The 17,426-nt window shown below is 35.3% G+C and overlaps 1 protein-coding gene across 1 annotated transcript in view; it reads right to left on the bottom strand.

Annotated features, from left to right (window-relative positions):
* LOC150080721 (ubiquitin carboxyl-terminal hydrolase isozyme L3-like) overlaps positions 1-17,426 on the bottom strand; it is a 151,251-nt gene that overhangs the window by 96,240 nt on the left and 37,585 nt on the right. The window contains exons 6-7 of the mRNA XM_090380797.1: positions 11,437-11,512; positions 5,775-5,833 (exon numbers count right to left, since the gene is read on the bottom strand). Of these exons, the coding sequence (XP_090236923.1) occupies positions 5,775-5,833; positions 11,437-11,512 (135 nt within the window). The remainder of the gene's footprint in view (positions 1-5,774; positions 5,834-11,436; positions 11,513-17,426) is intronic.

Below are 17,426 nucleotides of genomic sequence, written 5' to 3'. Positions count from 1 at the left end.
TCTATTTCCAATAATCATTTCAATAATAAACAAATAAAAACACGAAATCGCTTTCAACTTTGAAGTTTAACCATAGGTGGAATTGTGCACTAGACAGTTCCACATTTTTCTCCCAGTGGTTGAGTCAATGTCTGTATGGGTTGCCAATATGCATTTTTTAGAGGTGACAAATTTAGTCAACGGAACTCAAATTCTAATTATTATATTAGGGTCACCCATAATTTAATATATCTATCTGCATTTTGTCTGTAAATTGCATGTGTTCTCTGGTTGATTTGCCTGTTTTGCTGGACGAAAAAAAAAAAACCTTGCTATCTACACTACATCCAAGACCAACTAACTCATCTACGGAGTGAAAAAGCCCAATTAAAGTTCCTCGCGTAACAACAGGATTCAAACCTGGGCCTTTTTTACTCAGTGTGGGGAGGATGGTGACAATACCATTGTCATGTTATGTTATTTGGTTTTTAGGAGCATTAGCAACTAAGGCCATATTGCTCCGTGAATATGCGGTGGTCATTCCCTGACCTTTCTGCATCCTCCATATTTGGTGGTGACGGGCTCGAACCCCGGTCTAATCAAGAAGCTTGTGCTACGCACTGCTGCTCCTTCCCACCTGGCTACGGAGGCGCCTAATACCACTGTGCTATCTGCACATACAGTCAAAGGAACTGCAGAGCGAGCAGTGCCAATTTGATCATTGCCATTGTGATGGCACCCCCTTCACAGTCAATGTCTTTTTGTTGTTTGCAGGATTCACCCAAATTCCCATTAAGTAAATTATTAGTATTAAGTCAATACTGAAAATTGAGTGTAATTATGCAATTACAGATTAATTGAAAATTGAGCTTGAACTTGGTAAGTTGAAGTTATGTTATTGAGCAGTACCCACATACAGAGTCACAAGCTGCCACTGTACTTAACAAATATACAGAATAAAATAACATTTTTACATGTTTTTTTTACAATAGGAAAGAATATTACTTAAACAAATTTAAAATATGTACATTTGAAAGGAAGAAAACAAAGATATGTACCAGTAAGAAAACCATAATAATGTTTAAGAAAGAAATGTCTATCATTCTTGTATTATGAAATATTACATATGAGCTATTAATGTTATTAAAAATAATGTAATATGTTTAAGTATACAATGCAATAAACAATATTTTAATGAATATTGGCAACTCCTGTTAGTAAAATAAAGTAGACATTTGCCTTGCATCAGAACTTGAATGCATATCGCAGCCTGCAACAAATAAGAAGTGCATGCACATAGTAACATAATTCTTGACTTCTGTTATAGTAAAGGCTCTTTAACTACTAGAAATTTGCTTTCCTTTTCATTTGAAGCTTATTTTCTATATCATTTTATAAGATTAAGATTATTCAGTTTTGAGATCATGTTATAACATGTCTGCATAAAAATTAACTGTCATTTTTGCACCAGCTCAATACTGCACAAGTCATGATTGGTTGGAAGATGCTGTCATATAGGAGGTTCAATGCTCTCTCCTTAATGCCCAATCGGCTTTAATTCTATGGAGGGCAGTACAAGTGCTTAAGTCAAATACTGTACATGATCTAAAGGCCACACATGTTGACTTAAGCCTTTTTACCAGCCATAAAGCTGGCGCACTATAACCTTGCTGTTTTTGCGCCACAAAAATCAAAATCAAATCAAATCAAACCAGCCATAAAGCTGAAAATTAAACTTACGCATTTTAAATCAAGATCCATAACATTCTCTCTTAATAGAAAGAGACTTATGCCCTTTATACCACTCGAAAGAGAATATTTTTTTTGAGCCAGATAGCATTCACAGTAAAAAATATATATTTTGACTTAAGCCCTTCATACTGTCCACCATAGAATTCCTCTCCAGAACTTGGAATAAAGTGCTGTTGTTCAGGAATGGTTTGCAGATTCTTCTCAAAACACTGTTTCTAAAATAATCCCAGAATATCAATCCATAATCCCAGAGAATCCCATCTGATTTAAACCCATGTGATAAAAATCACATGGATTTAAAGCAGATGACATCGGAAGTTACACCAGTCCTTTACCATACACCTCAGAGTGTCAGTTACATTAGTTAATTTTAACTAATGGCAGTTACACTTTTTTACATTAGTGTATCTCCTTTAAGTATCACCATTTACTGTGACTTTCATATAGGTAGGTATCTCATTGTTAAAGCAGAATGCAGCCTTCTAAGTGGCATTTCACATGCCTGCTCTATACAGCAAATACCAAGTCATAAATGAAGCAGACTAACTTTTTGTCAATGCATGTTGCACCGCACCTGCTCCAGGTAGCTGAACCACAAAATAAATTTTGATGACTTAACGATCATAATACCATATGGCATGGTAAATGTAAAGCTAATAAAATGAATGTTATACCATTTGTACATGAATTTTCCATCATACACAGCAAGTGAAAATAAAACTAGATCTTTTTTACCCCAGCCTTGAGAGAGAGAGAGAGAGAGAGAGAGAGAGAGAGAGAGAGAGAGAGAGAGAGAGAGAGAGAGAGGAGGCAATTCAGTAAAACTGGTTACAGCTTTGTCCTTCAGTCTCTTTTGAAATTAGCATCTCAAATCCTATGTCAATAACCTCACATATCTATACAGCCAAGAAAAGAAGATTATTGTACAGATTTACTTTTTACAATAAAGGTCAAATTACAGTTTAAAAACACTTGTTGATATTTCATGGTTTCCAGTCGAACATGAGCGAGTTCTCTCACAATAAAGTTGAATGTATTACATTTACAAAAAATATTTCCTAGCAAGAATAGTTTGAACTAAGTTTTCATGAAGGTGCTAAAAGCAATTTCTTGAATTTGTTCATTAACTCTAATTTCTAAACATTTAATTCTCTTCAAATCAATTTTAAATCAAGATAAGAAAAAACAGCACACTAACTGGCTTGTGGTCAAAATCTCCAACTTGATTTTCTGTCTACATGACAGCTTGAACCATTTGTAAACAAGTTATCAATAAATCCAAACTATTTTGAAAAGACCAGGAAACAAATTCTTGTCCTAACAGTACTGAATCCTTTTGTAATCTTGCCGATGCTACTGGTCACAACTTTTCTTCCTGAATGTCAGTAATTAACAGTAATATTAAAGGTCCCACTTAAGTCAAGTGGGCAGTCAAGTTGGTAAATTCTGGTCATTCTGAGATAATCAAACCTTCTGTTTGTAGCTTCATGATTGGACAGTAGTGAAACTACAAATTCTGATCCTACCAGATTCATGAAAGGGCATCAGATGCTCTTTAAAAACCACGCCAAACCAACAGTCTGGGATGGTTTCGAATTGTTGTTGCATCATACATGTGGTGGTGGACCTTGTGGTATGACAGTTTTGCCACCATGATTGTGGGGTTAGTAATTCTGGGCATATCCCTATGTACAAAGCTAACTATATTGTGCCTAAAACAGAGAGAGGAAAAACAAGCATCTGAGGGTCACTTATTTCACCTTTCCTTCCATATAGCATTAGTATGGATCAGAAACCAAGTGAGTGACCTTGTGGATCTAATCCTTAAATTTATTCAAACTATCCATTTCCCCAACACAAGTTTATTCTAACAACCAATTACTTCTCTGGTTGAGGAGAAAATTTTTGCAGATCTATCCTGCATTCATCCCTTCTCAATTTATGTCCCCTTACATATGCTGTCCAAGAAGAAATAAGGTTGTTGTCCTTATTGCTATGTATGTTGTCCAAAAAGCAATAAAGCCTTAAACACTTCAATCAGGTCTTCTCCACCAAGTTCCTAATTCCCAAGTGCTGCAAATTGCAGACCAGTCTCTCTTGGTAAGAGAGACTCTCTTACCCTCTTGTGCAACTGCCTAATCCTATTGCTTTCCTCTGCATCCATTCCAGCACATCCTTCCTAAAAAGAGGCTTCTAGATCTGTATGCAGTACTCAAGATGCAGCTTAAACATTGTCATATAATGGAACAATCACCTCATTGCTACTGGAAAAATTCCCATATTCCTGACAGGACCTCCATGAGCTGTCCTAACAGCCTGTCTACCCTGCAAGGAGAACATGCCAGACTATAATTACCTTAAGGTCTTTTGTTCTATACCACTTTGAATGTGATACCACCTATGTTATTCTGGAATAATTGTTACTAAAATGCAATACTTTGCATTTATTAATGTTAAACCTCAATTGCCACTTTTTAGCCATCTGCTTTAGATCTCTGCCTTGTTGTGGTAACATACCATAATTCTTGTCATCCATTCTGCCAACTTTTGTTATTAGCAAACTTAAACTAAGCTTGAGCCTTCATTAATGATACAGACAATGGCATATCATTTAATATGCAAGTTTTCTGGTGATACAATGGCTGAGAGAGCAGTTAGTAAAAGAAAGTAGGGTATGCTAATAATTAATTAGCATAACCTGATTTCTTTCATTTATAATTATCATATATTAATAATAATTATTTAATAATTAAGTTGTTACAGAAAAATGTAGCTTTTGCAGTAATTTATTATATAACAGAAGTTGTCATTTTTAAAGTAAATCATAAATCCAGTTATCTGAGGCTATTAACTGCATTTGACACCCACAGTGAACTGGTGCCTGTAGGCAGGGGTACATTCACCATATCCTACTTGTGCCACTACATGTCCACAATGCTTATTGGAGACTTAAAGTGGTTAAAACCATGATTGGTCTCCAAAGCAAAGCACTGGCATCCTCCAATTTCTTCTACCATGGAGTAGAAAGATCATATCATTTGAAGTTATCAGAGGCACCATAATGAGACTCAGTATTCCTTGCACTGAGGATACAATTTTAAAAACTGCTTTTGCAGGCCAACCTAGGAACCCACCAGACTTGAAGTTTGGAATGAATCCCATTACAGCCTGTCACAGGCATTGATATTGTCAAGTAGATGCATTAACTACTTTCTGCATGCATTCTTTCAGTGTAAATTCCCCAATCCCATTTCAGCTTTGACAAGCCCAAAACTTATTGCAAATGCTTTAGGAACATCTGGATCAATTAGTGTATAATCTAGCTATCTCTGCTATGCCAGATGTGACTGGTGAAAAATCCCAGTAATGTGCATGGGGCTATTGACTTGGTCATATTTTTGCTGTGTATGCCATATATCCATACACATCCCTCTAAATGAGGCAAAGCCAGCCCCATAATTTGTGGGGCCCTGTTCAAAAATTACTTGAGGGCTCTGGGATCCTGTGCAAAACTTATACCAAGCGTTTCTGTAATAGTGATTTTTTACATTTTTCAAATTTTACAGTAACTAAACACACACTCTCTCACTCTCTCTCTCATGAATATTTTCTTCACTCTTCTCAAATGTTGTGGGATGTCACTGCTTCCCTGTATTCAGCATTCATATGGAGTCGGTACATTTTGATCTGACCAGTCTCCCCATAGACAGTCCAGGCACAGTACTGGAAATATACTCATTTCTGGCCCATTTTACAGTTATGTACCTTCATTGAGTACCAAGCTGGAGGCAAACTAACATTCAGGCGTCTCCCTACATTAGATACAATACATTCCCATTACTATAATCATCCCAGAGTACAAAATAAATTTTAGCCAGCCAAGTTTTTTTTCAATAGTTATTCTGAGAGTACAGAAATGATTAGCACACTGAAAATAAACTGTTAAACATATCAGATTCTGGATTATTTTCAGTTTCTTTATCATATTAATTACTATTTCATTATTAAGAAAATTTATAGTATATTTAAAGAATAGTACTTACCTCCAGTAGACTTTCATCTGAAGTGGGTCCATGATTAATAGGGAATGACTTACGACCATCTGCAAGAATTTAACATTAGTATAATCAGTTTTATAAAAGAGCATTTTTATGTAGCATTAGTACTGTATTGGTCATGCAGTGCAGGGAAGCTAGATGCTTTTGCCAACAAACCGAATAACCATTTTGCATTAACATTCACATATGAAGAATGTGTTTAGGGATGGCCATACCAGTAGTATACAAACTTCTAACTCAAAGATAAATTATTTTGTGATAACAAATGAATATGAAAGAAATTCAGAGAGGATCCAGAGATCCCTATTGATTGGAAATGTGCTCATAACTTCTCCTATTCATAAAGGAAGATTAATGGGAGAAATGAGACTTGTATGTTTTATCTGTTCCAGGGAACATAGCAAGAATTATGTGATCAAAGAAGTAATGCAGCATCTTTGACAGGAATGCAATACAGCAATCAGTGCACACACCGATCTGATTAGTTACTAACCAATCTGATTAGTTACTATGGTATAGCAAGAAAGGAACTAGATGCAAAAATAATGTTGATATCATATACTTGGATTTCAGTAAATCTACTGATGCAGTTCTGCATGAACAATGTGACACAAATTGAAGCAATTCAGCATTAGAGGTAAGTTACTGCTATGGATAAAGGGACAGTTCAGTAGTAAAAGAACAAGGTTATTAGCAGAGTCTCTCAGGCTCAGTGCTGGGCCCTTACTGTTTACAATATTTATTAATGAAGGCATATCAAGCTTACTAAGCTTGCAGATGACAAAAATACTGGAAGAGTGATTAATGACAGGAATCAATACATGCTAAGGCAGAAAGACCTAGAAAAATTAGGCAGATGGGGTAAATGAGGTTTATCACTGGTAAATGCAAAGTACTGCGTATGGGCAGCAGTAATTCAGAATAACATAATAGTGAGGTGGTACCACACTCAGTGTGGCAGAATGAAAGAGATCTAGGAGTAATTGTACAGTCTAACATGAAGTTCTCTGAGCACTGCAGACAAGTTGCTTGGACAGCCCATGGAGGTTGATTGTTTAATCCCCATGGACTGTCATTGTGGATTGTTCCACTATATAAAGCAATGGTTAAACCACACCTTGAGCACTGCATACAGATTTGCAAGGTTTATTTTTGGAATAATGTGGATCTGTTGGAATGGGTGTAGAGAAAAGCAACAAGATTACTCATTGACATGATCAACATCACATCTATGTACTCAAGTAATTATTCTTAGATATGTTGAAGAATGCTATATGCAAACTTATTGTATCAACGGTTTTTACATCTTTCACTTACATTTTCAAAGTTGATTATCAATAGCAGACCATTCATGCATTAACAATTTGCATATAAAGAAACCACTAGGGGTGGCAATGATCACAGTGCACTGATGTGGGATTTACTTAAAGATGCAACTACCATCAGAGATAAATGGAAGGGTTTCTGCTTTTGTAAAGGTGGCTACAGTGGTCTCAAACAGTTTTTAAATTATATACAGTGGGATCAACTGATGATATTAACAACAGCATATTCTAAATGGGAAGCATTCAAGGAATTAATCTTGGAAGCTATCACTAGGCTTTTCGTACCAACTAAGAAATACTCTTCAAGGTTAAGGCATAAATAGATGTCACATGAACTAAAGAGATGCATGGCAGAGAATAAAAATGCATGGGAGGCATATAAATTTTCAGGCAACACAGAAACCTATGGTAGATATAAGCTAGTCTGTAATCAAGTCACAAAGGAGGTTAGGCAATCAAATGCAGATTATTAAAAATCTTTGGCAAAGGATGAAAAAAAAAAAATCAGCAAAGACTTCTTTACTTATATAAACTCAAGAAGGAAGGGGATGAATCAGATTGGTTCACTTGATATCAATGATTCGACTGTTGAGGATCCTGCTCAGATAGCAAACAAACTGAGCAAGTATTTTGCATCTACATTCACACATGAGGAATTCTGTGGGGAAGTAGAAGAGAAGCTTGTTAAACCCTAACAGGGAGCTAAATGATTTTGTAATAAGAGAGAGAAAAGTGGAGGATAAATTGTAGAAGCTAAACATTTAGCTTCAACAGTGGGATGGATGGGATCTATCCAGTTATATTAAAAGAGGCAGTAAAGGAAGTAAGCAAACCCTTAATCATAATTATGAGAGCATCTTTGGACTCTGAGAGGTCCTCACAGACTAGAGGTGTGCGAATGTATTGCCAATTCACAAAGGGGATCAAAGGGTGACATGAGTAATTGTAGACCTGTCAGCTTAACTTTTGTTCCAGGAAAAATAATAGTCACTGGTTAAAGAAGCACTGCAGGATCACCAAGACAAGACTGCAGTAATAATTCAGACACAGCATGGGTTTGGTAAGGGAAAGTCTTGTCTGAACCATTTGATTGGATATGTGGTCATAAAGGAACTGGATGCAAAAAACAAATTTTGATCTCATATACTTGGATTTCAGGAAATCTCTTGATACTCTTGCACATGGAAGACTGCTGTACAAATTGGAGCAGTATGGCATTAAGGACAAGTTGCTACAATGGATAAAAGGATGGTTGAGTGGGAGAAAATGTAGTGGCAATCAATGGACACTGCTCTTCACGGAATAATGTTATTAGTGGAGTCCCCCAGGGTTCAGTGTTGGGCCCATTGTTGTTTTGTATATTTATGAATGATATTGATGAAGGTATATCAGGCTTAATGTCTTAGTTTGCAGATGATCCAAAGATTGGCAGGGTTGTTACTGACAATATGCTACTACAACAAGATCTAGAAAAGTTGAGCAGATGAGCTGAGAAGTAGCAACTGAAGTTTAACATTGACAAATGCAAAGTACATATGGGTATCAGTAACCCCAGTGAAATGTACCAACTGTGTGGTACTACACTCAGGGTAGTGGAGCATGGGGGGTAATTGTGCAGTCAGATATGAAGTTCTCTGAGCAGTGCAGACAGGCTGCCTAGATAGTTCATGGAGTTTTGTCAATGATATACAGGAATTTTTCTATCAAGGATAAGGAGGTGATTATACCATTGTATAAGGCAGTGGTCAGGCCACATCTTGAATACTGTATATAGGTCTGCAGGCCTCATTTTAGGAAGGATGTAAAGCTGTTGGAATGAGTACAGGAAGGGCAACAAGATTGGCAAGGAATGCAGTCTGCAAATTGCAGCATCTGCAGAGTAGCCACTGCACGGTGATCTGATCGAGGTATTTAAGGCTTAGAATGGATTGAGCAAGCTTAATGCTGATGGATTCTTCCTCTTGCTCAGACTATGCACATGAGAAGGCATAAATTAAAATTAAGAAAGGATGGTTACAAAATAGATATACAGAAGTTTGCCTTTAGACAGTGAGTGGCTGAATGTTGGAACAAACTTCTATCTGTTGTTGTGGAAATTGATAGCTTAAATAACTTCAAGAACTAAAACTATTGGATGGGATGGTTAGGTTAAATGGGAAGAGTTTTTCTGATGATGTGTATAAGCTTGCTTTCTTGCATCACATGATGCTACTAATGCTAATTGAAGGGAAGGACTATTTGTTTCATCAGTAGCTTCCACCAATTGTGAAAAAGATCTTTGGTAACAGAGCCTAAAGGTGGCTATAATACCTTGATCCACTGGCTGAATTAACAAAGTTGTATTTGCTGGAAGAAAGGAAACTCATTTGGGTGAAAATCAGATAAATGTTGAGAATGATTAGGCACATTTTCAACAATAAGCAAGATTTTGAATGCCATGTTTCTCTTCAGACAGTATTTTTCTTTGATGCAAAAGCAATTTAAAATCCAAATCAAAGATTTTAGCTGTCATCCAGGGTTTTTTACTCAATTTCCAATGAAATGGTAAGGAATTTATTCATATCCCTTTCATTTTAAAAGAAAGAGGATTTTCTGATGTATAAATCAGAAGCAGTTTGCACTTAGTCACCTATATTGCCACATAACAAACATGTTAACTTATCTTTTGAAACCTGGGGAGGTTCTCCCTTCTTTTGAAATGAATGCTCAGCTTGGCATAAAATTCCAAAATAAGCCAGTCTCATGAGCATTAAACACTTGACTTGCTAGATAAACTTCACTCGCAATAACCTTTAAAATTTTAGGATAATAGGAAGCAGCTTCCGTATCTGGACTGGCTGCTTCACCTGCTAATTTTGGATTGTGAAGACTGACACTTTTCAAAATTTTCAAATCGACCCTTACTGGCCTGAAAGATCTGCATTGGATGGATCAAGTTCTTTTGCAAATAATTAAAAATTTGTAGAGCTTTGGTGCAAACAACATCAGAACTAACAGATATTCTATTTTGATTACGATCCTCTATCCAGAAAGCAAGTAACTTTTAAGTTACTCTATTATAGGATTTCTCACTTTTGTAGTGTTTTTTGCAGCCAATGATATGGAGCAGGTAACTGAATTTTATTTTGTCAGCATTTTGTCTAATTCATGGTATGCTAGATTCATTTGCACTGCATTTCTTGGCCAATGCCACAATCTTTATGCCATATTTTGACTTAACTTACGATTTTTAATTTTTTCCTCTAATTTTTTTTTGTTTAGTTTTCTTAATTTTAGGCCCTATAAAATAAACGTACTGTACATATAGTTAACACACCCTTTATGTACATAAGAAATAGCAAAGAAAACAAAGCACTACATTTTCATACTGAATGGAATGTGTTAGCAAAAAACATTTGAAAAGAAAAAAAGAAATCTTTTGATAATCAAATTGAACAGCAGCAAGACTCATACTGTGCATTCCAAAATTTTAGTAGTAAATACCAAACTTCACAATAGCAAAACCTCGCAATAAGAAACTGCAGAAATCGAGGTATGACCGTACAAAGTCCAAATATATTTTTTCACCTAATTTTATAAACATACATATGCCAGTAGTTTTTACTTTACTTAGGCTAAACAGGAGCACAATCTAAGTGCATATCATTAAATTCAAAAGGTCCATAATTTAAAAAAAAACCATAAATCTAGGAAGTAAATTTACTGAAACACTTCTGATTAAAATTAGAATAGCTGACAGGTATGAATATGCAATTTATATGCATTCAAGATCAATCACAGATATTGAAGTTTACCATAACTGCAGCTAGTGTTTCTTCTGAAATGCCTTCCATAGCTGATGCAAGTTCACCTTTCAGTTCAATGGTATATGGATAATTCCTGCAGATACCATCTCTACATACTCCATCCAGTTTGCCATCATCCATTAGAGATGACTATCACAGGAAATGAAGGACTGTATTCACCATGTGGAATTTTTCCATTTTGTAAAAAAAATGTTTCTTCCATGTTCACTCCATTCTGAAAACACATTTCACTTTAAGCTCATACTACTTCACAATAAAACTGCTTTGTTAAAACATTTTCACACAAAATAATCTAATCAGTAGTATAGTCAATATTGCTTACAGAAATTTCCCCAATGGATACATCACTAACCATAAAAAAAAAAAAAGGAAAAAAAAAAAAACGTTGTTTAATGATACATGACTTAACCAACGCCAGCCTATTACATCAAAAAAATATGCATTCAAAACTGACATCTTTTCTTGAACCTGTATAATGCCCCTAATGTAGAAATCTAAACTTTTGAATTAACGTACCTAGTTCATATAAGGAACCATCCACATGGACAAAGGTAACAAAATGAAGATTCACATCATCATCAGCATTAGGAGCCTACAGAAATTAATTATAAAATTCAAATATTAAGTCCTTTTGCAAATGTAAATTTAGTTAAACACTGTAATGTGCCATTATTCATATAATGCATATGAATTTAAAAATTTATTTTAATAACACACAGACAAAGATAGGCAGGCGGAGAGAGAGAGAGAGAGAGAGAGAGAGAGAGAGAGAGAGAGAGATATAAGCATATCAGGATAGGCTTTCTAAATCTAAAACTATATTCAGTTCTAGTTTGTTTCCTATACTACTCTGATGTGACCTTCAAACTAGGCTTGAAGCTTACTCTCAAATACGAAACTTAATATCAAAATGATGCTAAGTTTTTGGAAACAAGCAACTGCTTGAAGTAAAATACCATTGATTATAATACCATTGCATCTATATCCATTTTTGGTCTACACAAATTGGCAAATCAGAAGCCATATCTCTACCACTGCATTTCTGTACAGGTTGGTCACTAACCATCCTGAGCTATATGCTACTAGCTTGTAGCATATTTGAATGTGTAATAGAAATATCTTGTAGAATGACTAAACAGCTTTGTTTTGACAACATTTCCTGAACATTTCTTCTGGTAAAATAGTATTTTATACATAAACTACTTTCAATTTTACAGAATTCATAACCACCACTGCATTCTGTTAATTGTTACCTTGGCGCCTCCGTAACCAGGTGGGAAGGAGCAGCAGTGTGTAGCACATGCTTCTTGATTAGACCGGGGGTTCAAGCCTGTCACCACCAAATACGGAGGATGCGGAAAGGTCAGGGAATGACCACCGCGTATCCGGGAGCGATATGGCCTTATTTGCTAATGCTCCTAAAAACCAAATAATTGTTACCTCATACTTTTTTTTCATTTTCAGATTTATTGACCTTTTCATTCCACTTATATTCATATATTTTAAATGCTAATGAAGAGACATCCTTGCCAAGACCATCTAATCCACTATACATTTGCAAATTGAAGTGGGAATCAACTGAACAAAGATTCTGCCAATTGTCAAGACATTCATTGTTCTTCCTTACCAGCAAAATTAGAAAGCCTGATTAGTACAAAAACAAGAATAAAATTCCAGCTAACCATAAAATGCATGAAAATTATAGAGAATGGGTTTTGTCTAATGCTCCAGAAGGCATTTTGTGAAGGCATCAATATACTGCAATAAGACTAGGTTGAGAGGTTGTGCCCTTATGCTATATTATGATAATCAATTTGTAGCTACTTACCAAATTAAAAATTGAATTTTTCTTTAGACATTCACATTTTAAGAACTGAAATAAACTTAAGTATATGCTCCAAGCAGTACCTTCTTGATGGAAAGGTCAATCAGAAATGTCAAATGAAAAGTTTTGCAGAGGATGAAATGAAAGTATTGCAGAGGAAAATACTTATAAACTTGCAATAAAAGATAAAATATGGATATCACATCAAACCAGCCCAATCTATACTTAATGGCCAAAATATTAGAAACCTTTATTCAATATCTAGTAGGACCACTTTTTACCTGAATTATAGCCCATGCACACCATGAAAGCTTGCACTAGGTAAACCAGATTTGCCCAGTCTTCCATCAGGATATTCATCAGCTACCATATCGTAGTCAGTAGAGAAATGCAGAGCCCAAATGCCTTTTCCAACATATCCCACAATTTTCAAATTGATTTAGATTGAGAATTAGGCAGCCAGGGTATACATTGGAAGCCTCGGGAACATTCCTCAAACTATTCATATACAATTTTTGCACAGTGGATAGTTGCACTGTTGTCTTGAAAGAATTCATTGCAATCTGGGTAAAAATTAAGCAGTGCAGGGTTGGCTCAATATGACAAAGATCAACCTTCTAATTGTATGAGCAGACCCAGTCTATACCAACAGAACATACCATGATACCTACTCAAGCCACTTAAGTAGTGGACATAAGACAGTGTACAGCTGAAGATGCATAGCTTCATGTCACACTTTCACCTTACCACTGATGTGGGAGGGGGAAAGGGAAGTAAATCTAGACTTGTCAGCCCACATTATCTTTTTTCTGTTCTTCCACATTGGCGTTTCATTTTTTTTTTTTTTTTTTTTTTTCAAAAATTAACTGTTCTACCAGTTAGCACTTTTGGTTGAAGAATCTCATGACAACTAAACAAATCTGTTTAGTTGAAACATGGAGGCAGGAACCTCTTCAGGATGTTTTCTTACTGCCAAAAAATTAACTACATGCCATACATGACATCTAGGATTAATAGAAGAGGTGGAGGGTCAGCAATTATTTTAAAATCCAACATTAAAGTTATTAACACCTACAACTCCTGTTCCAACAACTTTGAATGAATTTCTCTTCTGTTCCAAGTTAAAGATTCACTGCTTCAAATATATAATATTTATATTCTGCCTGGACATACTGATGATATTATTAATCAAGTAATAACCTGGATCATCACTGTTCATAAGCCTCAATCTAACATAATTATAATGGGCGACTTTAATCTCCCTCTGCCCAAATATAATTTACAAATGAAGTTGCTGTCTGATTCATTAGTTCTAGGAGCTAAAAAAAAAAAAAAAAAAAAAAAAATATATATATATATATATCAATGTCCCTGTTACAAGAGGTAATCAAGCACTTACATTTAGATCTAACCACAAAAGTATAGAACTGCAAGCAGCACAATTTGCTGTGGGAATCCTCACCCCCTCTGGAAATCACCAGAAGAATATAGGTCAATTAAATTTCTTCAGAAAGAAAGCTTTTTGCAGCTCTTGAAATATTACCCATGAGATTCTCTCAAAAATATACCTATTCAGGACATCACATTCCTACTAATTAATGGTTGAATCAATTAAAAACAGTGTGCATCCAAACTCTTAAGAATTTCTTTTCAATCCAAACTGTGGTTCAAATCCCATCTAAAAACATACTTTAAAAGGAAACAAAAATGCCACAGGCAGTGGAAGAAGTATGGCACTTCATCAGCATACATAAAGTATAAAAAGAGCAGAGCATTGTTTTTCTGCTCAAAAAAATTCAGGCGTACAAAAATTTAATGTTCAGGCTCAAGTATAATAAAAGAGAACTTTTTCAGAAACAAGAGCTACCTTGCAGCATGATCAGGCTTTGGAATGGATAAAATTCAATATGGAAACATGCAATTTTGACATCTGCAAAACAGCTTTAAAGAATTCAATTCTTATAAATACACAGAGCATGCAACATGAAATGCTTCCTAGTCAAGTCTTGCTAATCAACCAATTTGTAAACAAGAATACAGATCAGAAAATTATTAACCAATTACGAATTGATAGTAGTGAAGGCCCTGATGGCATTCCTAGTTTTATTATTAAGATGTCCAGTGCATTCATCATTGATCCTTTAGTTCATTATTTTCAGGTGGATTTCCCAGCCATTCCTTCCAAGACTATGGGAAGGCTTTTATAATTACCCCAATTCCAAAAGAGGCTATTAATAATAACCACATAAGCTACTGTCCAATTGCTGTATCGTCAATAAACGCTAAAATTATTGATAAGATCACACTGCCATATTTTCAGGATGTGATCTTCGCTAATGCACCTGTCAGCATGCATTTTGGTCCTAGAGGGCACTCCACAACAACAAGCCTAGCTGACACCACTGTGCACATACAAACTGCATTTCAGGATAAGGCACAATGCGATGTCTTTTACTTAGACATCAAAGGTGCTTTCAACAACATTGATCAAAAGAAAGCCATTGAAATACTAAAAAATCATTTCCCCATTGACAATGGTTATAGCCTATCTACAGTACAGCCTAAATCACAGAAATCTTCTCTTCCCCACTAATACCGATAATATTCTCGTCACAACCACAACAACAAACATTCCTCAAGGATGTGTTCTTTCCAGTACTATATTTTTAGCATCTCTACAACCACTTCTACAAGAAAATCCAAATCTGCTGGCTTATGCCAATGATTTAAAGTTGTTTATTATTTGCAAATCCTGTGATGACATTTCCAAGGTTAGCCACGATGCGAATTTACAGATGTGTGGAATCAAGTATCTGAAGAATCTCAATCTCACTATAAATGCAAACAAATCTACTCAACTTATTCCTTACAGAAACAACCACAAACCACATAGAAATTAAAGATTGCAAACATTTCAATTCCAAATGCATATGCTCACAAAGACGTAGGAGTTGTTTTTGACAAAAATCTTTCCTTCAATTCTATGTATATGTTGCTAAAAAAATTCAAAAAAAGCAAAATGGCTAATCAAGCAAGAAACAGCAGCAATTCAAGATAGAAAAACGGTCATAAACTATGTTCAGAGATGCACCTTTCCCATTCTGTCTTATGCCTCTGAAATCTGGTCTGCTATTCCTCAAGTTACCGTCAAGAAATTCCTTGACTAGAGTATTGGGTTCTTAGATGGCTGAACAGTAAACTTCATTTTTCCCATACAATATCCAGGTAACAGCTTTATGAAAACTTAAAAACAAAGCCTCTGCAGCAGATGAGAGTCTGGAGTCATGCTTCTTGCAAAGTTAATTACCTCTGCAACAGATTCACCAAACTTAGCCAACATAATAGCTCCTACCAACAGAGAAAATTCAAGAACCAATAACAATTCAAATCCAAAACTCTCCAGACTCAGATTTCCAATAAAATGATGAGAAATAAAAACAGCTGCCTGCCTGCAACCCAGTAACTGCATCTGAGAGCCAAATGTGATGTTCTCCATATATATATATATATATATATATATATGGTCATAATTCATATTCATTGTTAACGTATATATAGAAAATGCTATGTATTTGTTTTTATATTTGTCTCCTTTGTACTGAATTTTATGCCCCTAGCCTAGTGCTGTAATAGGCTTGCTGTATTTGCAATAAATACATATTTATTTATTTATTAATTGAGTAACTGCTCATTAGAGAGTACTGTGTCTGGGGAATAAACTTTGAAACATTTCTGTCCAAGTTTCTTTTGGTCTTAGCTAGTAAAACAATGAAAGCAGTTTCACTGGCTAAGTACTTTATGTACAAGGCTTGCATAGCATGGGACTACAGCTTTTCAAACTCAGCCCTTTGGCAGTCTAGTGATTATTGAAATGTCCCTTAGCTGTTTTGAATGCTGGTGCCTTGTACTTGAAGATGGGCCCAGCAGTTGAAATGCTTTTTTTCCCCATCATATTTTAAATATATTCAAATCATTTATCTTTCGGTATTTTAGCTTCCCAATTTAAAAAAAAAAAAAAAAAAAATTCTGCAAAGAAGACAAGGTATTCTCAGCAAGCTGTGTAATGCCTACAGGGAAGAAAAGATAATCTGGGTAAGCATGCATTCTTTTGCTAATGTTATCCAAAAAATATTCATTCAAAAAAAATTTTTAAATTTAGTACAAGGTCTGTTTTTAATTCCTACATTTACCACCATCACCTTCGCATTTTATAGAGTAGAATAGCCAAAAAAGTCATTATCAGCATCTACTGCATGATAAGTATTTGTCTCAATTCCTAAAGCTTTCTCTCCTACTGCCACGATCCTATGAGGTAATTAATTGCACTCAATCATTTTTTAGCTAAAAGGCCTATTTCCCCAAAGTTGAGTCTACTGGTACTCCTTCAGTTTATGAATTCCCATGATCCACAGTGCCTTATATACATAAAACCAAACTCCCTCTCCTTCAGATTTATATAGTTTCCTCTGCAGCCTTTTCATAGGTACATCCTCCTTGTGCTCCTTACTAGTCTAGTCACTTTTCTTTGTTTACTTTGGACCTTTCAAGAAGTGCCATGTTCAGATACAACTGCTAGACCTGAATTAACTTTCTATGCAAATATTCAATTAATCATTTACAAGAACTGCCTTTCTAGCTCCCTATCTACATTATATGGAAAACTTTGGGTCCGTTTGTATCA

This window comes from Mastigoproctus giganteus, chromosome 9, assembly GCF_048544385.1.
Source record: "Mastigoproctus giganteus isolate SK-2022 chromosome 9, ASM4854438v1, whole genome shotgun sequence".
NCBI classification, from domain to species: domain Eukaryota; kingdom Metazoa; phylum Arthropoda; class Arachnida; order Uropygi; family Thelyphonidae; genus Mastigoproctus; species Mastigoproctus giganteus.
Note: the sequence above shows the minus strand (reverse complement) of the source record. Positions and strands in the feature narration are given on the sequence as shown.